Genomic DNA, 27,100 nt, shown 5'->3' with positions numbered 1-27,100 from the left:
CGTCCATGATTAAACCTCGCTCGCAAGTGTAGCAAGGTGACGGGCTCAAATCAGTCACCAATGAATTTACAAAAATGCCACCCACATTCAATTTGGCTTTTCATGTCAGCTCCGAGAATTAAACACGTACCCAAGTGAAAAAAATTTTCCCGTAGCGGGATCAGTCGGACAATGCATGGCCAAAGTGTGCCAGTAAATGAGGTCACTTGAAGTGATCTAAGATGTAGTATTGTGATATCCGCTTCCGTAGGCTGCTGTCGAACAAGGGGTGAATGCACTGGTTCTGCAAGAGTGTTGTTCTCAGCAAGAGACCCAAATTTGTGCAGACCCACAGCCTCAAATGAACATCCATAGACTTACGATTTACACCCATAGGTTTTCTTCCGATAATAAAACCTCTGCCCATTCCTCTCGTCTCACGACACGACGTTCATAGACCAATTGTAAACACTATTTTGGGGGGGGGGGGGGGAAAAAGCTACAAAATATATTCGACAAACCAAAGGTGCTCTCTGGCAATTGTAACAATGCGACAGTGACGACAACGCGAGTGATAATGGTGGTCACGACGACCGACAACGTTGGGGGAGCATGACGAGGTTCGACCAGCGCCGTGCCATTGACGTGACCGCCGCGGCCACAATGCTTGGCGCCGCTTGCGTTTATCGCGGTGCGTGTCGTGCGTTGCCGCCGCGTGGCCGTTCAATCGATTACCGCTGTCGCCGGTTGCCGGCTCCAACTCGATGAGGTCTCGGGAGTAGGCGGCCGTGGGCGGCGCCAGCAGCGGCGCCGGGTGAGGCCGCAGCTGGGGCGAGGGCAGCGTGCGGGGGCAGCGGCCCGCTGAGCAGCTCATCCAGCGAGGGGCCCAGCAGGGCCAGCTCCGCGCAGCCTGTCGACGCGCATCGCACAATTACGCAACATTGTCACTGACGATGCACGTAGCGCTCCAACTCGTGCCATTCACCCGCTCGCCGGTCGTGTTTAATGTTTCTATAGGCGCCACCGCTCGATCACGTCGCCGCACGCGCGCGGACCAAACGCGCGACCACGCTCGCCCGCAGGCCGCTGCGATTGGCCGCGGGCGGTGCTGCTCACGTTGCGGGGAGGCGGCATTCAGGACCCCGGCGCGGGCGTCCATGGAGAGCCCGGCGGAGGTGGCGGACGGCGGAGGTGTGGAAGGCTCGGAGTGCATTTCCCCCTCCTCGCTGGGAAGGGTGGCTGGCGAGGAGCAGGACAGGCGCACTGCAAACACGCGGCCAGAGATGCCCCTCCTTAGAGCCTTGCCGCTGCAGCACGCAACGCTTCACAAGAACCTACTACTGTATGCATCACAAATGTCAACAAAATGCGGGCTGTAAGACACCGCCCCCGCTTTGCCGAGTCTGTCCGCACGACACTCACCACTCATATCATGCTTCAGCACCAGCATCTTGTTGTGTTTCTTTACCCAGACCACCTGCTGGGATGGGGGGAGGGACACAAGTATAAAGACATATCCTCCCCGTATAGCCTGTAACAGATTATTGGGGCAACTGCTGTTAATGAGCAGCACCTATGAATGCCGGCAGGACACACGGGAGGGTGGGTGGCCAGAACTATGCCCGGCCGCATTTGTCTGCCTCGTGGCGATGTTTACACACTGTATCAGGTACTCATTTGAGGCTGAGTCGACCTTGAAGAGCCAAAGTACCAGTTCAAATAATCGTTACTGGTGTTGGCCGTGAGCGGGAATTGAACTCGGGTCGCCAGGTTCATATAGCAGCTATAATACCACTCGCGCAGCACTGTCAAGCCAAAGCTGTCACATACACAAAGCGGGCATAAATGGATCAAAATGGATCTTCACTCACAATACGTGGATCCAATTGTGCCCGTCAGAATCGATTACTTACAAATTCTGGCGATTAAATGTCGGCGAATAAAACCAACGGGAATGAACAAATGAGACAAGCGAGACAAACTGGTGCAAACGACAAGGACAATACTGACAAGATGGCGCAAAACGACAAAGACAATACCAATGACAGCATAACTGAGACAAACACGAACCGGACAGATTATAATATAAACGACACGGACAACATGAGGAACAAACAATACCAAGGAGACAGAACAAATTAAAAACGACACTCAAATGGAACCGTGCGAACTGAATTGTAACAATTCACTGTGCCTCGACAAAAGTGTCTTTTGTTTTGCTACCTGAGGTTGCAAAACAAATCATGTGCAGCACAGCACAAGTAAAAACAATAACATAAAGTGCTAAACTCAACTAGTTATTAGCACATCACCATCAGTTATCACTGAACATCAACACCCTAAATATTATTTCTTCCCGAACATGTCCGACCATTACTTTAGTTGCCCGGCCAGGTGACTCGGAAAAAGTGAGCGAGCAGCTTGGAAATCGGAAGCTTGCGAGTTCTAATCCTGGTTAATGGCGTTGACTGTCCATCATCCCTCCAGGGACGATAAAATACATACCACTTGGTGGGGCGAGGGGGGGGGAAGTCAACGATGGTTGTCCTACAAATTAGACCCCACAGGAATGTATCTCCACCAGTGTCTCAGAGCTGTAAACCGGAGACGATCACTGCCTCACTGCTCTTTGAGCAGGAAATCACTGCGTGTTTTCATTTGACTCGGTATCTATGAACGGATTACACGTGAACGTGACCCACAAGGGGCGGGAGGGTGGGGGAGGAGGGGAAGCCGGCGGTAGCAGCCGGTGCTCCACTCGTGGGCTCAAGCGCGATCGACTGGCGGCACACCTGTGGGAAGGCGAGCAGGGCCTCCTCCAGGGAGCCGAAGCCGAGAGTGGAGGCCACAGAGGCCGCGCTGTCACCCGTGAACTGCGCGTAGGCGCTCGGGAAGTCGGCGAGCGAGATCTGGTGGTAGTGGTAGGTGAGCAGGAGGGCGCGCACGCACGCCGCGAACTGCAGGAGCGGCGTGAGGCGCACGCCCACAACGGTGCCGCTCTCCGTCTCCAGCTGCCCGCACGGGGACGACACGTGGTTACGACACGTGGTTACGACACGTGGTTACGACACGTGGTTACGACACGTGGTTACGACACGTGGTTACGACACGTGGTTACGACACGTGGTTACGACACGTGGTTACGACACGTGGTTACGACACGTGGTTACGACACGTGGTTACGGCACGTGGTTACGGCACGTGGTTACGGCACGTGGTTACGGCACGTGGTTACGGCACGTGGTTACGGCACGTGGTTACGACACGTGGTTACGGCACGTGGTTACGGCACGTGGTTACGGCACGTGGTTACGGCACGTGGTTACGACACGTGGTTACGACACGTGGTTACGACACGTGGTTACGGCACGTGGTTACGGCACGTGGTTACGGCACGTGGTTACGGCACGTGGTTACGGCACGTGGTTACGGCACGTGGTTACGGCACGTGGTTACGACACGTGGTTACGACACGTGGTTACGACACGTGGTTACGACACGTGGTTACCACACGTGGTTACGACACGTGGTTACGACACGTGGTTACGACACGTGGTTACCACACGTGGTTACCACACGTGGGCACGGATGGAGTCAGTGGCCCCGCAGCGGACGTCGCAACGGCAGCTTTTGCGCTCGTTACGATAGTCATAAGTGTCCGCAAATTCGCAAAAGCCTCACCGATATATTCAAGATGTGCCGGCCAAAGATCGTTCACTATGTACACACGTGTATCCCCGCTTGCCTGCCTGCCTGCCTGCCCGCCTGGCCGACTTGCAAATTCACCCACAAAACCACACTCACCCATCCGCCTGCCCACCACGACCGTTCGCCAACATCTGGCTAGCCCTTCTATTTTCCCGCTTATCGTTTGAACCCGGCCACTTATTTGCTAAGTTTCTTGCACTCTTACCAGCCCGCTCGCTCATTCGTCCACCCACCCCATCACCAGCCCACACACGTCCGCTTACCCAACCCGCCCGTCTGCCCTGCGCATCCTGTCACCGCAACCCACTCGCCCGTCTCGCCTACCCATCCTAGACCCCGTCACTGACACGCACACACACGCACGCCCAACCTAGCTCACACGTCCATCCGTCCGCCCACCCACCTCAAACATGTTGTGCATGGCGCGCAGCATGTCGGCCAGGCACATGAAACCAAAGTCGTGCGGCGCCAGCGGCACCCCGAACACCGCGTGGTAGAGCTGCTCGAGCAGCGCCAGCTTCACCAAGGCCCCTGGGCGCTGGGACATGAGCAGCAGCAGAAGCTGGGTGGTGGCCACCTTCTGCGATTTGTGGCAGAGCAGCTGAATGCGCCGACCCGCGGGGGTGTCCACGACCTGGGCAGAGGGGGGATGAGGCACCCGGAGGTCAGCTGGCGACTCCAGGGTTTTGCAGGGCAGCGCTTGGGAGCACCCCCTGCACACGCTGCTCACAAGCGCTTATACACGCGGTGGTCTCCGGTTTACGATAACGAGATGTTAACTTCCTGGGCTGGTATACGGGAGGAAGTCGTGGGTTCGATCCCGACCCTGATGCCTGTATATCTGGAGTCTGCATGTTCTACCCGTGGTCGCGTGGATTTAGAAACATGCGTTTAAGAGTATTTGACTGCTATATATTTCCACGTGATAAGCCACTTTGTCGGGCTTTCATTTGTGCCCAGGTCGCTTCTGGATAAGGGCTATATAGAGCTCAGTGGACCTTACCTGATCAAATTTAATAAAACAGTTTTATCTTACCACGGTGAACAGGGAAATGTTGCGTCATTGTCCGTGCGAACATTGCGAGCACACATTGGTTGGTGTGTTGGCATGTATCGGGTGTATGTGCGCGTACAAGTTGGCGTGTCGACACGTCCCCACGTGTGTTTGTTGGCGCATGAGCCTGCGTTGCTCTGCCAGTACTTACTAGTGGATCCTGGGGTCGTGTTGGTGTGTGCTTGCACGCGGTGTGGCACACTGGCACATATTTGTGTAAGTTTGCGCACGTTGGCTCATTCTGGCACGTATTGGTGTACGTTGGCATGTGCTGGCGCACACCGGACAGTAATGCCAGCAATTGCGTGCAAGTGTGTGTACGTGTGTGTACGTGTGTGTACGTGTGTGTACGTGTGTTTAAGTGTCGCGGTGAGCACGCTAAGCTGCGAACCGGGATTCCCGCTCATGGCCAACACTAGTGACGATTATATGAACCGGTCGTGGGCCTCTTCTAGGTCGACTCAGCCTCAAATGAGTATCTCGTGCGTTGTGTAAACATGGTACTGGGCACCCCCTCCCCCTCGTGTGCCGTGCCGGGACTTCATTGGTGCTACTCGCTAACAGCACCGTGTTTGCGCACAGGGAGTGGTAATGTAGCGGTTCGTGCACGGCGACTACAAGTTCGATTCCCGCTCACGGCTGGTCCTGGGCATTCCCTTATGTCGACTCAAGGGGAGGGAAAACTGTCCCCTCAAGGGGGAAGGGGGAAGGAAACTGTGCTCTCAGTCGACGGTGGCACCTTGACGACGTGCGGGATCTTGGACAGGAGCTCCGTGACGGAGCTCACGTCGTAGTCCTGCAGGTACAGCGGATGCCCCACAGCGCGCGCGTACTCGGCCGGCAGCTCTGACGGCGCCAACCCCCCCGCCACGAAGGATGAGGATGCGGCGGCACCGGCAGCGCCGGCGGGCTCCGCAGTGTCACCGTGGGGCTGATCCTTGTGCACCCGCAGCAGCTGAGAGATCTGGCAGGCCAGCGCCTTCAGCTGCTCCGCCTCGGTGAGCACCAGCAGCTTGTCCTCTCCGCGCTCCAGCATCTGGCGGGGGACGGCGCGGGGAGGCGCAAGACGCGCACGTGTGCGAAAAGGAGCAAACGAACGCGCGCGTCCACACACACATGCATGCACACAAGCACAAGACACAAGGATACCACACAAAGCCTGAAGGGGGGGTGCTGCTGACAGGCACATATGAAGGCCAGCAGGGCGCACGAGGGTATGAGGATGATGTGGCTTGCCTGTCTCCCCATTCCCGATGTTTACACACCAGTAGAACTAGAGATCATAACAACTAATGTTTTCCATGGCCGGGAATTAAGGCCACATCCTTTATCGTAGTGAAGTACATTAACCACTACACAACTGCTCCTCAATAACAACAGCGGACGCCATGCACCACTAAATGGCAGTGATGTCACCACGGCGCTTGTGCGGGGCTTGGTGCACCTACCACTCCAAAAAACAAACACACACGATCGCCAGACGATCGACATGACGATTAAACGGGCCGGTGGTTAGCACTGAGCAGGTCCGAGTCCCGGTCAAGGCGCACGGCAACGTGTGCGCGCGCGCGTGGGTGGGTGGGTTTTTGCGCGTGGCCGAGAGGTGCGGCACTTACGGTGACCACCTCGGGGATGGCTTCGAAGAGGTCGGTGAGCTTGGTGAAGCCGTAGTGCGCCAGCTTGCACTGGCGCCCGTAGTGGTGGTGGTAGGCGGGGATGAAGCGCGAGAACGCCATGCGCCCGCGCGGCATCTGGCGCAGCAGTTTGACGACCTCGCGCGCGAACACGCGTGTGCGCGACCGCTCCTCTTCCGTGCGCACTGCACACGCGGCAGGCGGGCGGGACGTGTGTGGATGCGCGTCAAGGTGCGGGAGTGCGCAAGCGCGCGTGCTGTAACACGCAACCACGCTGGCGCTAATACACGTACAGACGCAGGACAACAAGACGAAGATTCCCCCCCCACCCCTTGTAGCCTTACCCGACTGTTGGAAGGAAAGTGCTGATAGCGAGGAGCACCTATGAAATCCAGCACGGTACAAGTCTTGTGACCTAAAGTGTAGTTAGTGAGTGGGTGGGCGAGTGAGTGGCTGAGTGTCTGAGTGGGTGAGTGGTGGGGGGAATCAGGGCAGCTCTTGCCTTTAATGGGGATGGAGAGCACGGGGATGCCCTCCTGTGGGGTCCGTGTAGTGAGTGAGTTGGTGGCTGGGCGAGTGAGTGTCTGAGTGGCTGAGTGGTGGGGAGAATCAGGGCAGCTCTTGCCTTTAATGGGGATGGAGAGCACGGGGCCGCCCTCCTGTGGAGTCATCGCGACCACGGCATCGGGCACCTCGGCCAGCAGGTCGGAGAGCTCGCACACGCCGTACTCGCGCACGTCCCACTCGCGCGAGAAGCACCTGGGCCGGCGCAATGGGACGCACACGCACACACGCACAAACACGCACGCACACACGCATGCACACACAGGCCCATACGTAGGCTTTCACAACCAATATCACGATTCATAATTGGTTTATTTTTTGTGGGTATAATGTCAACTAGAGCTATATAACCCTCCACCACCCGACAAGAGCCAATCCAATCAAAGTCACGTGGGCAAAAAAAACGTACGCGATACAACCCCAAAATAAATTGATGACGAATGCATTTCTTTAAATAAAAAAATCGTATTTAATTGAACCAGGACTCCGAATCGGAGCGATCTATCACTCACGCCGAGAAGACGTGGATCTTACCAGTGGTAGGCTTGTGCAAAGTCCTGCAAGCACACTTGCTTGCTGGCCTGGGACTTGAGCAGCTTCAAGAGGTCCTGAGTGAAACGCTTCACCTGGACGCGGTGTGTCAGCGTCAGCAGCCGCCTTCCGCCCAGCCCCAGTATCTGTCCGTCGCACCGAACGGGACAGAAGCGATATATATTTTTTTAAACCCGAAACGCAAAATACGAAGGTTTCTACACCAGGGTAAAAGACGCCATCAGGGCAGAGGTCACGTGGCCCGGCAGAGGCACATTCGTCGCTTGTTGCAGAGAATCAATCGGCCGCCTCGTTAAATTACTGCCGGTGCGTTCAACCGTAGGAATATGCAGCCGTATGCTTCACAGTAAACGTTACAGATTCCGTGACGCTAATCGCAAGTGTAGGCCCATTGTGCGGCGGTGTCGCGGTAAAAAATCTGAAAAATTAACCGCAAATTACCGAATTGGGATTATGCAGAGCAATCATCGCCCATTACTGCGAAAAATATGGCCGGACCCTTCTGAAAATAACCAAAAATGATTACCGCAACACCTCCTCACACTCGCAAAACTGCGCTACACACGGGGAGAGCAACGGAGAACAACGGGGCAACGCGCAAGCGCACCTGCAGAACGTGCGGCACGGCGTCGAGCAGGTCGCCGAGCCGGGCGTAGCCGTACTCGGCCACGCGGCACTGCTTGCCGAAGTGGTGGTGGTAGGCGGGGATGAAGCGCGTGAAGGCCAGCAGGCAGCGCGGCTGCGTGCGCAGCAGCTCCACCACCTCGCGCGCAAACGCGATCAGCTGCGGGTTCCCCACGGGACTCTTGCAGCGCGACGCGAGCCACGTGTCTGTGCCGTGCGCAGACAGGCAACGACACACAAACGTATAATGTTGCATCTGTTATTTACACATTTATAGCTTCCCCCAGGTTCTAATGTAAAAAAAATGACAGGTGTGCGGGCGCGCGCGTGCGAACATATGTGTGGGAAGCAGTAGGGCAGCGGTTAGTGTGCCGCGCTACGAACCAACCAGACCCGAGTTCGATTCTCGCTCACGGCCACCGCCGGTGACAGTCATATGAACCAGTCCTGAGACTCCCCTAGGTCGATTCAACCTTTAAAAAGTACCTAGTGGGGTGTGTAAACATCGCCACTGGGGCTAGGTGCTAACCACCGGCCTTCGTAAGGTGCTCGCAAATAGCACTTGGCTTTGTGTGTGTGCGTGTGTGCGTGCGTACCGCTGCTCGGCAGGGGCGGCTTGTTCTGCACCCACTTGACCACCTTGACGCCGTTCTGCGCCATCACCACGTGGACGCCCTGCACGCACGCCGCCAGGTGCTCCAGCGGGACTCCACGGCCACAGCCGGCAGCCAAAACTGTCGCGGCCACCGCCGCCGCTTCCGCGACAGCGTCGTCGCCGCTTTCCTCCGCGCCCGTGTCGCCCTCCGCGGTCGGAACCATCGCCGCCTGCGCGTCGCGAGGCAGCGGTCCCATCTCGGCCTCGTAGCAATCAGGGAAGCTGGGGGGGGGGGGGGGACGAACGAGTGGCGTGAGCACCAGCACAGGCTTTTAAGGAACAACGGGGCAGGTAATCTTAGCATAGCTTTTAAAGGTTGTTTGGTCAAGTGCTGTTCTCAGATGGCACGAGGGGTGGTGCAGCTAGCACCATGCCTGGCCACCTTTGTTTCCACAGTGAAAATGTATACACACAGCACCAGGTGCTCATTAAAGGCCGAATCAAACTAGCGGGGGTAGGGGGGGGGCCAGCACAAGTTCAAATAATAGTTACTGGCGTTGACCGTGAACGGGAATCCAACTCGGTTTGCCAAGTTCACCGCTCCCCACACACACCATTTACACCACGTGCGGAGTTGAGCACAAAGACGAGCGCCTTCAGTAATCAGTGTCTGGGGGGAGGGGGGGGGGGCGCTGCCGGGAGGCTGCTAGGGGGTTGGGGCGCGTAATGACGCATCACCTGAGCAGCGGCACGGTGCCGTCGTGCGAGTGGAGCAGCGCGTGCACTTGCGCCGCGAACGTCTTCAGCGACATCACCACGAAGGGCAGCTGGGAGTACTCCACCTCCAGGTCATGCTCCCTAAAAACAACAAGATCCACCCCGTATAGCCTTGACAAGACTGTTGCAAGCAAGAAGGGCCAATGTCCGTAACGTTGCCGATTATAGACAGCGTTGTTGATGAACGCGTTATGTTTTTGGTTTTATTTGTGCTCGTGCACCATTGCCAACTCGGCAGCTTCACCAACTAATTTGGCGGGGAAAGTGCTGCGAGCTCACGTCCCCAGTTCATCAAATTTGGATCTTTGGTGGGGATTGTAGTCACCGTCACTCTTGAGGACTTTCGTCCAAAAATGATCCATGGCCAAAACAAAAAAAAGAAAAACTATTTCGCCAAATATTTTCGGCACCAATTGAACACTCGTCTGAGCCTAAGGAACATCCGTGAACTGCGTCGGAGCATCCATAATCCGCCGTGATCACCATATGACCACGTGGATCAGCCCAGTGACACGCGTCGAGTACTAGAGCTTCTGTGCCCTCCGTTTGATGGTGCAGAAACATACGCGTCGCGTCTCATCTTACCGACGCTTCTCTGAACTGTGACCAATGACCTGCGAACTCACAAGAGCCCCTCGTCACCTGCGTCTCGGTAAGGTGCGTCTCCCCTTGCATAAAACTCACTACACCATCATCATCATCGACCGAAACTAAGGTAAAAAAAAAAATCTTCAGGTATTTCCATTCAGAAAATGTAACGGTGGCCGACATAAAACCACACGCTCGTGCGCCGGCGCCCTCACTCGATGTCGACGGTGGCGGCGGAGTGCGGCGAGTGGACGGGGCAGTAGGCGTCGTGATGCGCCAGCTCCTCGATCACCACCGGGCTGCTGCCGCACGACGAGAAGTTCCTCTCCCGCTCTCTCTCCCTGCTGGTGGCCGCCGCCGCCGCTGCTGCGGCCGCCGCCGCCGCGGCCATGGTGGCGGCGGGGGGCGGCCCGACGTAGGGACCGTTCCGCAGCGGCAGCAGCGACACGAGGCGGCACGCGAGGCCGTGGTCGTGCACGCACAGCAAGTCCGTCAGCTTGTGCAGGTCCGACACCACCAGCTTGCGCCCGTACCTGGAGTGGGGCGGTGGTGGGGGGGGGGGGGGGCGAGCAACCACGCCGATTGGATGACACAAGTGACCGAGCGATGCCCGGTACGCTCGTGCCAATATTCAGCGACGGATTGTCAGGAGGCACACGAGTATTGCCAAACGAGTGCACCGCTGTGACGTCGTCGCCCGGAGGCGTTCAGTCACAGGGTTGGTGCGCTGCTAGCTGCGAGGGTACGGACGGGAATATCTTTATCCCAGAACACGGGTGGGTGGGGGGGGTGATTGCACAATCGAAATATAGAGAGGACCAATTAGAACAGTTTTCAATAAACCTTTCTCACTGATGTTTTACCACAAGTACGACAAAGGCAAAGATAGCTGTGTAAACGCAAACTAAAATTTACGTGCAGAAGACGGTGACGGGGGGGCGAGTGTGAAGCGCCTACCGTTTTTCGTAAACATCCGCGAAGAGGTGGAGGGGCAGGGTGGCCCCTGGCGCTTCGTGCAGGATCCCCATGGCTTCCAGCCTGCTCCCGGGTCCCGCAACACAACCAAACGTCGCAACAGTTAACAGCCTCGTGTCTACACATTGTCAAAGCGCACGCGGCCCGTAATCCAGCACTGTGGTGGCGAGGGTTGGAGGATCGCGCAAATGTTGCGAAACGCCCATTCCCGTACCCTGGCTTTCCAGAAGGCAGTCCAGAAAGAGTGCGACCTCCGCCAGTTCCGTCTGTACGAGACAGAAAGTTCCCCCCCCCCCCCACCCTCGCACGCGTGGGTTTTCTCCAGGGGAACCAATTTCCTCCGATACATTTAAAGCCACATGAATTGGTCGGTAACAACTTAATAAGTAGAGGGCCGCGATTACTTGCGGCTCGAGAGTCCGTTCTCTTGGCGAGCGAGCAAACACTGTCTGCCGGTGCATAACAAGTTGATACAATTCTTATTATTATTATCATCACGCACAGTGTCAGTGGTGGGCTCGCCCAGTGACCCGTCCATCAAAGCACCAGGCGAGAAGAGCAACGACAAAGCTGTTTAAAGATTCCTTCCATGTTGGAAAGTTGTGCAACTGTAGAAAGCGATGTCAAATTTGACTAATTTCTTGGACTTTGATTGCACCAGGGAAATGTTTATAATTAAAACGCAACCAAAATTATATTGTGTTTTCGACTATCCCCCAGATGTCTCCCGAATGTGCCGCAGACATCATGTCATGATCTCTCACAGAGCAGTGGGACCATTTGTGTTTTAAGAACGGTCCATGGAAGGCAGATATCAGAGAGTTACCTCTGAGATCCCTCCAAGTGACCTGGATCCACACAATAGAGGGAGCAACACTTTCCCACCCACTGTACACGCGACTAACGTTCGTCGCATGACAGTCAGACCAATATCTTCCATCTCAGCAGTGGAATTTAGTCAAATAAAGTGCAGAACCCAATTTAATGCGATTATTTTTTTTTTGTATGTAGTCACTGGTGAGTCCGGCTCAGACCACAAACTCACTATACTCGAGGGCACTTCCATCCAATCCCAGGTGGCCTGCTTGGGTTCTCACCCAGATTCTCGGCGGCGTGCCAACTCAGCCCATCTGACCTCGGAGCCACTTCTAACGACCGCGGAGAGACGCGGGGCGGCGCCCAACCTGAGAGTCGACAGAGGCGACGTGCGCTGGGGTTCGTGGACGACGCCGTCGCTCGCCAGCGACACGTGGACGCGGCGGCCCGTGACCTGGCAGTGCTGCAGGGCGCTGGCGCTCAGCGCCGCCTCCTGGGCGCTGCCCATGCGCACCAGCGCCCGCAACTGCTGCTGCTCCGCGTGGCCGCGCAGCTCGATGCCCTTGACCTGAAGGGAGCGAGACCGGCGCGACGTGTATTTAAGAGGCCGCACGTCGTCACCGCGTGTTGTGACCGTTTGGCTGGATGGTTAGGATGGCAAGCGGTTACGCGCGCGGCGACTCGGGAGTTTGAGGATTCGTCCATCCATATGTAATGTTCATCAATTTGTCTGTCCATTTCGATATGCCCATCCATTCATCAACCAATCAATCCCTCTATCTATCTACACATCCACCCATTCTTTGATTCATAAAAAATGCGATATTTGTTTTTTTTACGCTCACAATGCACACACATTTACAATTTTCAAACTTTCGGCAGGCGAAATAGTGTTGCTATATTTAAACAGAGTGAACAAAACTGTACAAACGAGACAGAATAATAAAAAAGCGCTACAAACACGAAGAAAAAACGACAACAATAACAATCATGATCCGATTTGTTTACACAATTCATCAAATCGCTGGTTGGAATGAGTGGCGGTGAAGGTGGCGGGCGGTGGCTTTGATGACCGTGGTGGAGGTGGTGAAGGTGGTGATGGTGATGAATCGTTACAGGCCTAATGCCGAGATGCCACCCCATCCCGTGACCCCACATGGCCCCCCAGCTGGTTCATGAATCGGGCCCAAAAATGGCTCATACCGTACCACACAGGGTGACAAGAAATGAGTACAGAATGAGAAATAAATATAGGCATGCGTGTGCAAAGATGGTATACGTATGCTCAGCCCTCTGCCCATGATAGACACTGCTAAAATGTGCATACGGATACATAGCATGCGCCACCCAGGATGGTACCGACGACCGACCATCTCGGTTGGCGGGCCCCTGACCTGCCCAAACTTGGCGAAGGCGTCGCTCAGCTCCTGCATGGTGTCGCTCCACTGCGCCTTGCCGTCCAGGTTGGTGACGAGTACGTCGGTGAGGCTCGCGCCGCTCGCGCCGCTCCCCGGATAGCCGTAGCCCAACGGCGAGGGGACGTAGCCGTGCGGTGGGGGGGGGCCAGCCACCGCAGTGGTGCGCGACACCAGGCCGCCGGGGAACACCAGCTGGTTCAATGGAGTCGCCAGCCGGGAGCTGCGGGGGGGGGGGACAGAGAAGGCGGGCACAACCGCGGTGAGAAAACGGCTCCGACTAGCGATAAGGCGAGTAAACGATGAAACTCAAAGATTCTCACGCGTGGGCACGCGCATGTGAGATTCCACTATAAAAGGGTTTCTTGGATTGGATCGCGTTAAAATAAATGCACCGCCACCACCCAACACAGCCAACTAGTAAGGGTTGTCACGTAAACAAAACATGCCAATTCGTCACTAGTAGACTTCGCAAATCTGGCTGTCGCCTGATGAAGCTAGTTGTCATTACTGGCGAAACGTCGTACTCAGATTGTAAATGTTGTGGCTTGGCTCTCCAACACACCGGTGTTGCTGTACTAGTGACGAATTGGCACGTTCTGTTTACAACCTTTACTAGTTGGCTGTGTCGGGTGGTGGTGGGTTTAAACGACACAATTATATATTTACGCGATCTAACCAAAAAAAAACTATATTATGGATGATATTGGTCGTGAAAGCCTATGTGTTAAACAGTGTTAAAATGAGATTACATTGTTTTAGATCTGCAAGGCAGGGGGGAACTGCCAGACAGGGGAGCTGGAGGGACAAGGCAATTGGAGGATTTTAAATTTCGATTTAAAGCTTTCGTGACTCCAGGGATTCATCTTCTTGGTTCTTTCGGTAAAGTCACGTAGAAGGGAAGTAATAAAATAATAAAAATAAAACATAATAAAATAAAATAATTCTCACGACGTTTCGGCTACAACGCAAGCAGCCGTCTTCAAGTGAAGACTACAATGCAAGCAGCCGGTGTGGGGGAAGAGGGGCTGAATGGGACCCCTGCAGGACAGGTGGATGGAGAGGACCGGAAGAAAAGGGGAGGACAAGGCAGAGGTCGCAACCGGATACCCGATACCCGTACCCTACCCGATACCCAGGTACGGGTAGCCGTTTGCGACCCTGGTGCAGCCGGGTACGGGTACGCCGTGAGTCACTGGTGAGTAGCCGTTTGTCACTCATTTCGGGTAGGATACGGGTAGGGAACGGCTACCCGTACCCGGCCGGGTACGGGTACCCATTTGCGACCCTGGTGCGGCCGGGTACGGGTAAGGAATCAAAACCCATTTGCGACCTCTGGGACAAGGGCAGAACTGGGAGACAGGGAGGTGGGAACACTGGATGCGATAGGACACTATCGCAGTTGGAAGATACAGCGATGGAGAGAGAAAACGTCCAACGGGCTTGAGGTGGAGGGAGAAAATCGCTCACCTAGGCACCCAGGTGATGGGGCAGGGGGCGACGATGGGAAATGGGGGCTGGTGGGAGGCGTGGAGAAGCGGCATGGCGCCCGGCGGTGGCGGGGTTGGCGCCAGCGGCCGGAAGAACGCCGCGGGGTTCCCCGAAGGGGGGCCGTCCACTAGCACCGGCTTCGCGGCGGCAACGGAGCCGTCTCCATCCAGCACCAGCGGCGGGCACGAGTCGGCCCTAAGGGACGAGAGAGCGTGCAGGCTTCAGCCGTGCGGGCACCGTTGTCTGTAAGCAACCGAACACAGCTGGGAGAGTATGAGATGGACTTTGGCTGGAACTAACACAGCTACATTATACTTATACACCGCTCAGTGCAGACCAGCGTTCAACGTGCCATTGGATTCGCTCCTAGGAGAGTACGAATAGTAATGCCTTTCAGATGTTATGTTAACAAGATTTAACAAGTAAAGGTGCAGCCCTGCAATTGCTTGCTCGTGCCACTGCTGGTGGAAGGGCATCCATTGGAGGGGGCCCCAAGAGAGCCCCTCTCGAGAAGAACTAAATCACATTTTATAATGTATATTGACATGTTTTATTGTGTTATTCAGGTGGAGCGGTGGCGGAGTTGTCAGCTCACTGCGCTGTGAGCCTGGTGACCTGAGTTTGAATACAGGCTACAGCTCAACCGGTCCCGCCCCCCCACCAACTTGCACTGCCCAGAATGGTGAAGTATGATTAAACGAACCCAATAACTAAGGCAAGAAGAGGTCTTCATCTCTTAGTGGATTAAGGGCTATAAATTATAATAATTGTTAGAAAATATTCCTGTCATTTGATTACTTTAACATTCTAAACTGTTGCACCCACTTTTTAGCTGTCCAATGCATTTATTTTGACCCAATGTTGCCTAAGAAAATAAACTTCTGGTATCAAAACAAAAAGGAATGAATAAATCTGGTACGGTGTGTAAACACCAGTGCGGTACGAACCACACATTCGCGTTCCATGCCAGCCTTAATAGGGCTTCTCTATAATAACAGCACTCGCCCCAATAGTCTCTCTAGCGATACGCATAATCCATGTGTGTGTGTGTATGTTGAACTTATTTCGCACCGTACGTGGTCAACTGTGATAATCGGAGGTGCGGGGGAAGAATTAAAAACTAAACACTAAAAAGCAGTTCTAAAGAAATGAATTTTCAATCTAAATTTAAAAGTGTATAGCTCCAGTGGCTTCATAATATCCGAATGAAGAGTGTTCCAGACGGCCGCAGAGGCGAATTTGAAATCGCGCGATGCGGTGACCGTCTTTGTTCGATGGCTAGCCAAAAGCCGCTGCCGCGAGGATGATCGGAGTTTGCGTGACGGCTTATGCTCCTTGACAAGATCAGAAAGGTACCGTGTGCGTGTGTGTGCGTGTGGAGTGGTAGTGTAGCCGTTAGTGCTGCGCTACCGAGTTCGATTCCCGCCCATGACCTACACCAGTGACGTTTATCTGAACCGGTCCTGGGCCTCCCCTAGGTCGACTCGGCCTCAAATGAGTACCTGGTACGGTGTGTAAACATCGCCACTGGTGCTGGCCACCCACCCCCTCGTGTACCGTTCCGGCCTTCATAGGTGCTCGCTAATAGCACTTTCCCCTACAGTCTGTTAAGGCTATCTTTGTGTGCGCGCGTGTGGTCGTAGCGACACTGGCCACTCCCGGCCGCACCTCGTAGTCTCCGCGTCACGCCCGCCTCTCTGGGGGGCGTTCGCCTGTGCAAGGAGGGGAGTAGCAGGGGGCCCCGGTGAGCTGCCCCTGCCAGCGCCCCCCGTTCCTCCACGCCGGTGCCTCTTAGCACTTGGCTGTTGCTGCTGCTGCTGCCGTCCACTCGAGGTGGTTTCCTGTACCACGGACAATCGCAACGCGAGCAGCACGGACGTCACTCCCCCTGAGCATTGTCGCGGGCAAAACGAACGAGGCCCACGTGTCACTAGAGTCAACAGCAATCCACACAAAACGATAACAAAGGACGAGGATGCACCGATAAATAAATAAAAATTGGTTCTTATGAAGTGCGTCATACCAGAACCATGCAAACCAGAATTGATTATTCACCGTTCATGAAAATTGTACAGACGTTTTAGACAGAAACAATGGACTCTTCAATCGAATTGCCACCCCAAAATGTGAAAATGTACTGACTCGCTGGTGGGAAGATGGGGGAGGGAGGTGGTGGGAAGGGAGGGGGGGGTGGGTCAAGATGTATCATTCGATGATTATTACACACACACACACGTGTTACTGTGACAACAAACGCTGAGAAAATAGCGCCGTGGGACCAAAAGCCTTTCGCGAGAAACAGGTGAGGCTCACAGACCTTTGGGTTTCCCGCTGCCAAGTGCTCGTGGGGAGAGCACTTGGCTGCTCCATCACCAGCCTCCGGGTTCTTCCCCGCCCCGCCGTGCCTGTGCGCCGCTCGTCCGCTAGCCCGCGCCCCGCCGCTCGACAGCTGCTTCTCCTGACCGGACGGAGCGGCCGCCACGGCCCCCGTGCCAGTTCCTGCACTGTCCCTCGTCCGCTGGTCTTTGGCTCTACTTGTCGATAGTGGTGGCGAAGAAGACGACGACAACGGCAGTGGCAACGCTGACGAATGCCCGACGGCGGCGCCGTTCCTTCCAGCATCTTCCGCATCAATCCGTCGTTGACCGCGCCTGCCTCCACCACCGCCTCCGCCGCCACCACCACCACCGCCACCGCCACCGCCAGCAACAGCAACGGGCGACCGCAACTGTTTTTCGGCAGACCTGCCGTCACGCTCACAGGCGCCGTGGCTACCGTGGTGATTGCCACCGGTGAAACCGCCGCCGCCACCGCCGTTGAGGTCATCCGCGTCGTGCCGCCTGCCCCCTCCACGCCGGTGCGCAGGGGGACCCGGCGACCGTGGCTTTTCGTTTCCCTCCAGCCTCTCTCTGCCGAGCGCCGCCGCCTCCGCCGCTTGACCACTACCGCCGCCGCCGTCTTCCTGCGGCAGGAAGGATGCGGAGATGCGGCTGCCGTAGACGTCCTCGTTGTCGAGGCGGCGCTGGGCACGGCGGGCGCGCGCCGGCGACGGGAAGCGGAGGCACGCGGTGCCCGCGGCCACGCTCAGCACCTTGCCGCCGCAGTTCTCGGAGAGCTGGCGCAGGCGTGCGCCCACCTGCCGGGTGTCACGGCCACTCGGCAGGTTGTTGATGTAGAGAAGCGTGTGGCAGGGCTGCACGGCGTGAAGGAACGTGACCAATGGGTAGAGGGGGGGGGAAATAGCGATTCGCGTTATCCGTGTGCACCTTGGGTTTGCATTTCACACGTGCACCCCAAGAGTGCTGCCCCGTTACCTGCTCGGGATCAAGAACTGCCCGCTCTCAGCAAGTGCTGCTCCAGCCTTTGACTGCCATCTCACTTGGGATGCGGTCCACTAGGATCGCTGCCCCCTTGCGGAGTGCCTCGCCTCCCGCTAAGTGCTAACAAGCTGGAAGTGCTGCCCCCTCTGTCAGTGCTGCTCTCTTTTAAGTGCTGCCACCCTATTCACGGTTTCCCCCACAATGCTTACCCTTCCTTTGACTGCTCCAACACCCAGGCTTTCAATGTCAGCGCCGTTCCCCATTGAGTGCCACCCTCCGTGAGAGTTGCCTCTCCGTAAACGCTGCCCTACCTTTTGAGTGCCACCCCCTCCCTTGTTAGTCATGACCCGATTCCCCCCACACAACCGCCCCCCCCCCCCGCCACCTCGATGAGTGCCACCACCCGCCAAGAGCTGCCAGGCTATACGTTCCGCCCCCCTGCATTGGTCACTCCGGTCACCTGGGGCGAGGGGCAGGGCGGCAGGTCATCGACGAGCTCCTCATAGCGGATGGACGTGTTGGCGTGGTGCATCAGTGCGCTCGAAGCCTGAGTCTTGTGCACCAGCACCACGGTGAAGCCGTGCCGGTGGCGCAGGTCGCTCATTTCCAGGGCGAAGTTCACGTCGCCTGTGTGGGAGGAGGGGAAGGGGGGGGGAAGGTGCTAGCGAACCATTCAAAGCCAACACCACAACCACCCACCACGATCTGGCCATCGTGCATCATGTTTCACAAGTTTGTGTTACTTTGGTCAAAGTCTTCATCTCGTCGTGCAAATCGGGTATGCTTGCTGTCCCTGCCATACAAAGAACTTCAATGATCTCACGACTTCAAACCACCCCCCACCACTACTACTAAACTGCGTAACTCATCACCCTCCTATCTTCCTACCTAATTACGATTAGCAGTGCAGTCTATGCCAGGGTAGAATGGTGGCACAGTTGTTTAGCAGCGTACGCTATAAACTGCATGCCCCGAGTTAAATACTCAACCGGGGCATCTGAACCAGCCCTGGGCTCTAAGCTTGGCACATAGCCAGTATAAAAGCACTCTAGCCGTGAGCAGCGAGGGCTCGCTTGGCTCGGATGTGCCATGGGATAAAAGGGCCATTTCATTATTATGCTCGTTTCGCCAGGGAAACATTACTGAATCTCAAGCCTCATTTTCAGGAGGGTCCTGTCAAGTTTTTGCAGGTGGTGGGGGGGGTCCTCACTGGAGATGAGCACAATGGTGGCGGGAGCAGAGTGAGTCTCGGCGAAACGACGCATGCTCTGCTTAAGCTTGTCGTCCGCCGCGTTCTTCGCCGTCGCGTTGATGTGCACGACCGTCACCTACGCCGCACACGCATGAAGACAAAGACACCATCCCCCCCAGAGCCTTAACAGACTGCTAGGAAAAAGCGCTGTTAGCTGGCACTCGTGAAGGCCAGCGTGGCAGACGAGGGGGTGGTGTGGCTACCAATATCCCCCACTGGTGATGTTTACATACCCCACCTGGTACTTAATTTAAGGCAGGAATCGACCGAGGAGAGGGCCACAGTTCGGATATTCACCACGAATGTTGATCGTGAACGGGAATCGAACCTTAGATCGCCAGGTTGGTAGGGAAGCTCGGTACCGACGACACTACTACTCCCCACCAGGCACGCACCCACATGCACATTGAGTCTCCCGGTGAGCGGACGCCACCAGGCGACGTACGTCGATTTTCACAGGCTCGGCGATGGCTCACGGCGAAACGGTGTCAACTATCGTCTCTCCCATTCCATGAGAAAAACGATGGTCTCGGTGGCAACCCAGAAACGGTACTCATCGAAACGGTGCGTCCGTAACACACCTGTGCGTTGTTCAGCTCCTGAATGACCTCGCGCTTCTCCTTGCTGATGTCGCACACGCACAGGAACTCGGCCTCGCGGTGCCCACCAAACAGGCGCTGCCGCACGCGCTGCGCCACCGACATGGCCGAACGGCCCGTGGGCACGGAGCAGTTCTCGATGTCCCAGAAGACGCCGATTGGCGGGAGGCCATCCCTGTCGCCCGTGCCGCTCATCCCACCCAGCGGAGGGAGCTCGGACGCCGCTTCTGTGAACGGCGAACGAACGGTATGCGAGGTCAAGTTATGGTGGCGAGATTTTAACTACCTCGCCTGGTATAGAGGAGGTCGTGGGTTCTCCCCGTGGTTGAGTGGATTTTTTTTTTGGCTGCAATACATTTCCACGTGATAAGCCACTTTGCTGAGATATCATTTGTGACCAGGTTGCTTCTGAAAAAAAGCTATAAAACTCAGTGGGCCTTACCTGGTAAAATTAAAAATGGTTTACAGTCTAAAATAATGGTTTACCTCGGGTGCACGTCGGAGCGGAAGCCCCGTTGACCAGCGACGGGGGAGGGATGTCGGGCCACACGTTGGCGCCGTGGAGGGGCCCACAGGGATCGGTGGACCCCGGCGCGGACCCCCTCCTGGGCTGGGATACGGTCGTCTCGCTCGCGTCACCCTGGGTGGGGGTGAGGGGCAGGCGCAGAGATGGGTGGTGGTGACTAGGAATTATAACGGAGACGGAGCTGAAGGTGCTGCGAGGTGTGCAATTTCACAGTCATGCCTCGGTATACGACCGCTTTGGAATATGTCGAATTTGGTATACGTCGTGTTTTGACGAGGAAAAAATGTCGTATGAGTCACCGCGTACCCGCGTATACCGCGTTCACGACTGAAACAAAGCGCCGCTCCTCAGTCTGCCTGTACAGTAGATCTCGTTCAGTGCACAACCCTTGGCTTTAACTCTGTGAATTTTCACGTGTTTTTTGTCATTTTAACGTGAATTTTTTGAGAATTCATTCAACTCCTCTCAGCAAGGTAAAGTGATGCTAAATTTTATTTTTATTTCAATTTATTTTAATTTATTCATGCATTTTTGTTTTTATTCATGTATGCATTTTAGTAATAAGTAGTGTCGAAATTATTTTGTATAATATGCCAGATAAAATATTATTTCTAATACTCTGGAACGGATTATTTCCTTTCCCTTTATTTCTAATGGGAAAAATTCGTTTGGTATACGTCATGTTCGGTATAAGTCCTACCTTCTGGAACGAATTAATGACGTATACCGAGGTACCACTGTATGATACTTTCTGTAAATGAGAAAAGCCATTACAAGGAGGAAGACGCATGCAGGTTGGAAACAAATTCGACAAGGCTGTGAGGTCTGACCATGCAATGTGGTGGGCACATGATGTGGGCCCTCCCGTTCTTTGTGAACACACCTTGGTGTGAGCTGAATAAATTCGAACTCGCTTTAAGCAAAGAATGCACAACTCAAATGGCTTAATTGCTGGCATTTCGTCAAAGGACCGTAGTTGTACACCCCTGGTTTAAAGTATTTACGGACGTTATTCTCTTTCGGTCAAATTAAGAATGAGTTATTCACATGTCACCAATTTATTCACTTAAAATAAACACAATGTAATTCGTAAACTGAAAGCGGAACTTGATTTAAACCTTCTGCAGAGAATTGTCAGAGTGAAGGTTAGATTGCAAAATAAGCATAAACGGAGCCCATGCCTAAAGCATCTGCAAAAATAGGGCATTGTACGTGGCAAGTGTCATTATTAATGTTACATTTTTTAACAATCTCTCTTTGATGTGACCATGGTCACCACACGTCTCCATCTCCGTGGGCTCTCATCCACTTAAAGGAAATTAAATATAATCGATTCGGCCACTGCACTCTGCGCCTACTTTCACGGCCAACGGCGACGTGGCTTCACCACGGGACACAAGAAGAGGAAATCGGAGAAGGAAATCAACCCCATTAAACCAACCCCCAAGGAACACACAGTGGACGCACCTTGCAGTGGCAGCCTTGGCAGTGGTGCCCATGCACGTGTGCAACCGGGATCGGGAGTGAGGGGCAGTGCAGGTGAGCCGACGCGGTACCACCACCACCACCACCACCAGGAGGAAGGAGAACGTGCTGCCGATGGTGCTCGTCGTGCTTCGTGCAGTGGCCAGGGAACGGCAAGGAAGAGAGCGCCTCGGCGGCGCAGCGCAGCGCGGGGGCACCGGCCGTTGCTAGCGACCCGCAGCCCGGGCAGGCCAGCGCTGCCATCGACGCCAGATAGGACGGCGCGGACTGCTGCCGAGCACGGAGGCCGGGCGAGCCGCAGCAAAACTGGCCTGGTGTCAGCAGGCCGGAGCCGTGATCCGCAGGCACTGCCGGCGCCTGGTCCCCCCAGAAAGGGTCCCGGGGGCGGCAGGCGTCGGCGTCAAGGCCACCGCGGTGAAATGGCGGAGTCACGCCACGCAGCGCCGTAGGGCACGGCACGCAGGCGTAGCCGCTTACTTGGCACGAGGTGGAGGTGGCGGAGGCGTCGCTGGTGGTTGGGCAAGGGCCCTCTTGCGGGGGTCGTGGCGCCAGCATTGTCATGGGGTTCAGCAGCGAGGCGGACACACGCTTGAGGTTGGCGTCGGCCATGTTGAACATTGCCACAGGCTCCTGCTTGGCCATGCAGTAGTGCTGCATTGGGACGGCACACGGAGATGAAAGGCCAGCAGCTTCAGCGTACGGCAAACCAACAACTGGCCATACTCGCAGGCCCAAATCCACATGACAGAGAATCTCCGGTTTTGTCCGATTTTTGTGGGAAAACGTGCCGCCGTCTCCATCATCAACATTGTAGATAATCAGTTGGGGGGTGTGATATCCTTAAGCCTTTTTAATTAAGACGTGAATGTGACGCATAAATAAATTAAATTAATTGCTTACCAGCAAAGGCCTTAGCGAGTATAAACTCATTATTTTGAGGATCCTTCCGGATGCTTGGCCAATTCCTCTTTAATCTTTTTTTATCTGCATGTGTAATGTAACTTGTGTGCCTGGAGAAAACCCACCACGCATATAGCAGCGGAAGAAAACACCGGGCAAGAGAGCACCCAGCGCAGGCTAGCCGCTCACCGGCGTTTGCGCCACGGGCACGTAGCTCTGCGTTGGGAAGAACAGCGGGCGAGTCGGGGCCACGAGCGGCTGCGCGAGTGACAGGCAGCCGGACAATTGCAGGTACCAGGCGCCGGGGTCGGACCTCGCATGGCCCTCGGGGAGGTGGAAGCCACTGCTGCCACCCACGGCCTCTGCGGCCGCGTCACGAGAGGGCAGCCCCCACTCGGCACGCCGCTCCATCGCCGGTCCAGTGCTCATTCATCCTCCGCTCTGGCACGGGCGTCGTTGTGGGAATGCCCGAGGGCTGGGGGTGCACGGTGAGGGAGAAGGGGGTGAGCGGTGACGTGCACAGGCTTGCGACGACCGCTTGAGTTGCGATCGACACGTCGTGATCTATTATTTTTTCTACCTATGTGACTTTACCGAAAGAACCAACGAGTAAGTGATTTTTAATACGCAGAAGTGATCAAGATCACGTATTTATGCACACATTTTTCGCTATAACTAATCATAAACAAAAACTCACGGTCATAAATAAACCCTGTCCTAATGAAAAAAATATTTATTAGAGCCGACGTTTCTGGCAATGTACTTTCTTCATGGCAGAAAGAAATGCCTTTTCCCGAAATGTCACAGGGAAACTAATAGTATTGTCACCACTGCCATGAACATTGTTTACAAACATTACATTGTAATGAGGCAACCCTGAAATGATTTGCTCACACTAGCTTTGTTTAATGTAGGCATTTGTAGACATTAAAAGCAAATTCACTCGTAATATTCAAGTCGCGAATGCTAACATTTATTCAACATCCATTAAGATGCAGTAATTCCTCAACATCATGCAAATGTTATATTGTTCCAATGTGTGCGAGTATTCATGCAAAGGTGAAGATCTAGCCCTGTAATTACTTGCTGAAGCCACTGCTGGCAGAAGGGCCTCCTCTAGACAGTATTTGTTGTCCTCTTCTACGGTGGGCCAGACTACTTGGAAGAGGTAGGGATACCCACACTTTACCCCACCACACATGACCTGCTCATCGACTGTGATGTAGCTATTAATATTGCCTGGTGGAAGCCGAGTGGGATTTAAGAAACCTTCTCACTATTTCAACTGCTGTGCCAGGAGAAGGAACCAGTGAGCTCTGGATTTCAAGTCCATGTTGCGTTAACAATTACGCTACAGGAGCATCCGGGAAAGCCTCGAGGAGTCAAGGGGTTTCTTTGGAGGGTTCTGCGTGGTCATGTTTGGCCAATTCGATTTTCATAAGGAGTGTTATGCTGAGAAACAAAAAAATAAGTTGAGGATTAACACGAAAAGGGTCACACAAACATGGATTTACGAACCCAATTGCTTTACTGTCGTCAACTGGTCACTCCACAGCCTCGCGGGTTTCACAGTTTCCACCCCAGTAAGACTCGCTCAGGACTTCCATAGAGGTCGAGCATCAAATTATGTACTGCCATATGGGCTGAGAGGCAATAAATATATTTATTCCTGTATTGTTTGTCTCTTGTATGGCCCTGAAAAAAAGGCACGCATTTGAAATACATTTGAATGCACGTTTTCAAATATCTATTAATTAACCAAATCTTGTCAGACCTTGGAAACTAAACAAGGTTCGGCCCAATTAGCACTTGAAGGGTGACTGCCTGGATGTACAATGTATTGTCGGCATGGGCTGAAACATATTTCATAAATGTCTCCGAGTGAAGTGTTTTTATTCTTATTCGCTCATGTATGGGTTTTCTTCAAGTACTCCGATGACTCGCAATCCAGATATTAAATTGAACTTCCCAAACATGTAAATTAAGGAGTAATCTCCAAATAAAGAGTCTCAAATCAGCGAGGTTTTCCTGGGTTAATAAAAGGTATTACAAGGATTGTCGCGATACCATTTTACACAATGACAATATAGAATTCCAATTGTTTAGAAAGCACACCTCTGTGCACATACAAAAAAAACAACATTAGCATTTCGCGACATAGTACATAGTTGTCATCTTATCTTAGGTCACCTTCAAGATAAATGATCAAATGCGACCTACCGACCGAGAGCGCCCAGTAATGCAGTGATAAGACAACTGTGGATCGATGTCGTCATCATTTTCTTTCAATTTATTTTGATGACGACCTAACACGCGAAGACCGCATTTGCACTTCTTTAGGAAATGCTAATTGTTTTTGCATATGCACGTGCTTGTGTGTTTTTGCATATACACGTGTTTGCGTGTTAATTGAAACTTATAGTACGAGGAGTTTTTTTCTCGTCAGTACACAGATTTTACATGAAACGTCCCGTTCCTTTGTAATCGCATGTTTTTGTATTGTATAATATTACTGGTTTACTGCTTCTTATTCTTTCAAATGTCTGGATTAAACACAACAGTTTTGAAACATTTTACGAAGTTACTTTTTTTCCCAACCGCTGGTTCACAGCAAACACACCACCGGCATGTCGCTAATGGATGGCGCATTCGCAGGCGATGCGATTGATCGGTTCGGCGATTGAAGTTCCCTCATTAATCAGCGTTTACCAATTTCAAAACGTGCAAAGCCTGCACGTGCGCGTCACATCAACAGTGGGCGGTGGGGTAATTACTTAATGAGTGGCACGCGTTTGAACGCAGCGTGGAGAAACAGTGGTGGTGGTTGTTGTTGTTGCTGCTGCTGAAAGGCCGCGTTAATTTACTCCCGAAGTTATTCAAGAACGACTTATTTGTTGTCACGAGACCGTCTTGAGGAAGGCCCATCGCCTTAAGGAGACAATTAAGCCACCAAAACGCACACGACAAAGTAATAGCGTTACACAATTGCTTGTTACGTAAATTTCAGTTGTGTTAATAGACGAGGCCAACACACTTTTTTTTTAAACGCACGAAAAGGTGGTGTCCCTGCTCAAACGAAGGATGTAGCTTTGTACAGCCGAGGTAGTAGTCGGGAATTGTAAGGTCCAATAACAGGGGCCAATCCGCCCTTAGAACAACCGCGGCAAACACACCTATGGACAAAACATAAGCGCTTCAAGTGAAAGAAATAAGCAAAATAAAAACCTACACAATCGACGCGTTTAAAACGAGGCTTTGTCTTAAATATCCAACGCTCCGTGTTTTTTTTAGGGCATTCAAAACAATACGGGTACAGTGCGCTACTGTACAAAAAAAGCCTCGGGCCTACCGTAGCCCCCCCCCCCCAAACATTTCAATTCATTTTCGTTGAGGGGGGGTGGGGGGGGGAGCCAAATTGACCTTTGTTCACCTGCTGATTTGTCGCTTTGCCAGCCGAGTGTCCTACGCTTCGGTTGCAAGTTGTCCCGTGAGAGAGAAGAGAGAGATGAGGGAAAGATGAGGGAGAGAGCCGCCACACTCTGGCGAAGGAGCGAACGCCAAAGGCCGCCCCGGGGCGCTCCTGTCTCCCTGTAAACAGCGGGCGGCTGCCGTAAAGCTCACTTCTTGTCACGTGATGTCGCAAAGCGCCGCCGCTTCTCAGCCCGCGCGCCCTCCCCCTCTCTCTGTGGGTCGTAAAACGACCGTTGCCGTTAAATTAGGAAAATGGCGACTCCCCCCCCCCCCAGTCGCCGTCACCCCCCCCCCCTCTGACCCCCCCCCCGCCCCCCTCCGACCCCCCCCGCCCCCCTCCGACCCCCTCCCGCCCCCCTCCAACCCCCCCGATGCCCCCTCCCCCGCCGCAACCCCCTCGCCCCCCCCACCACCCACCGCCGGTACCCCCTCGTTGACGTCATCATCGACACGAGTGTGGCGTCATTAACTTGGAGAATGGCGTCATCTTCGCGATTGAAATTACGTAATGCCCCTAACAATTTGAAACCGATCTTTAATGCCCCCTATCAGTTTGAAACCGATTTTATCAGGTGAAGTCGATGACGATGATCCATTTGGTGGAATAATATTCCATTAGTCGATTCACTAGTTTAACATGTTCAGCGGATCGATCGATTTTAGTGGTCGATTCGTCGACGTCCAATCGACTTAAAATCGAAATCGGCTTGTTTATTTGTGGTCGATTACTCGGGCCCCTTTATAAATGACAGCTGTCCGTCGCCCTGCAAAGGCG

General features: G+C 54.2%; 1 protein-coding gene across 6 annotated transcripts in view; it reads right to left on the bottom strand.

Annotated features, from left to right (window-relative positions):
* The window catches only part of MARF1 (meiosis regulator and mRNA stability factor 1), a 31,622-nt gene extending 5,095 nt beyond the window's left edge, over positions 1 to 26,527 (bottom strand). Inside the window, exons 1-26 of one of the 6 annotated variants that reach the window (XM_078605146.1) lie at positions 26,285 to 26,527; positions 22,980 to 23,329; positions 21,937 to 22,605; positions 20,430 to 20,583; positions 19,926 to 20,170; positions 19,303 to 19,420; positions 18,553 to 18,719; positions 17,090 to 17,965; positions 16,441 to 16,613; positions 14,752 to 14,967; positions 13,261 to 13,504; positions 12,235 to 12,434; positions 11,033 to 11,113; positions 10,291 to 10,608; positions 9,449 to 9,568; positions 8,712 to 8,992; positions 8,099 to 8,322; positions 7,474 to 7,616; positions 7,001 to 7,134; positions 6,358 to 6,560; positions 5,481 to 5,777; positions 4,091 to 4,321; positions 2,772 to 2,990; positions 1,402 to 1,459; positions 1,096 to 1,242; positions 715 to 889 (exon numbers count right to left, since the gene is read on the bottom strand). In XM_078605146.1, the coding sequence (XP_078461272.1) occupies positions 715 to 889; positions 1,096 to 1,242; positions 1,402 to 1,459; positions 2,772 to 2,990; positions 4,091 to 4,321; positions 5,481 to 5,777; positions 6,358 to 6,560; positions 7,001 to 7,134; positions 7,474 to 7,616; positions 8,099 to 8,322; positions 8,712 to 8,992; positions 9,449 to 9,568; positions 10,291 to 10,608; positions 11,033 to 11,113; positions 12,235 to 12,434; positions 13,261 to 13,504; positions 14,752 to 14,967; positions 16,441 to 16,613; positions 17,090 to 17,965; positions 18,553 to 18,719; positions 19,303 to 19,420; positions 19,926 to 20,170; positions 20,430 to 20,583; positions 21,937 to 22,596 (5,684 nt within the window). In that variant the 5' untranslated portion in view covers positions 22,597 to 22,605; positions 22,980 to 23,329; positions 26,285 to 26,527. Of the gene's footprint in view, positions 1 to 714; positions 890 to 1,095; positions 1,243 to 1,401; positions 1,460 to 2,771; positions 2,991 to 4,090; positions 4,322 to 5,480; positions 5,778 to 6,357; positions 6,561 to 7,000; positions 7,135 to 7,473; positions 7,617 to 8,098; positions 8,323 to 8,711; positions 8,993 to 9,448; positions 9,569 to 10,290; positions 10,609 to 11,032; positions 11,114 to 12,234; positions 12,435 to 13,260; positions 13,505 to 14,751; positions 14,968 to 16,440; positions 16,614 to 17,089; positions 17,966 to 18,552; positions 18,720 to 19,302; positions 19,421 to 19,925; positions 20,171 to 20,429; positions 20,584 to 21,936; positions 22,606 to 22,979; positions 23,330 to 24,372; positions 26,191 to 26,274 lie in introns of those variants that run through there. The other 5 variants (XM_078605145.1, XM_078605143.1, XM_078605142.1 and 2 more) reach the window with 5 other exon arrangements.
* Between the last annotated feature and the right edge of the window lie 573 nt (positions 26,528 to 27,100).

Source organism: Lampetra planeri, chromosome 23 (genome assembly GCF_965212315.1).
Source record: "Lampetra planeri chromosome 23, kcLamPlan1.2.h2, whole genome shotgun sequence".
Classification (NCBI taxonomy): domain Eukaryota; kingdom Metazoa; phylum Chordata; class Hyperoartia; order Petromyzontiformes; family Petromyzontidae; genus Lampetra; species Lampetra planeri.
This window is presented reverse-complemented; position numbering and strand designations above follow the sequence as displayed.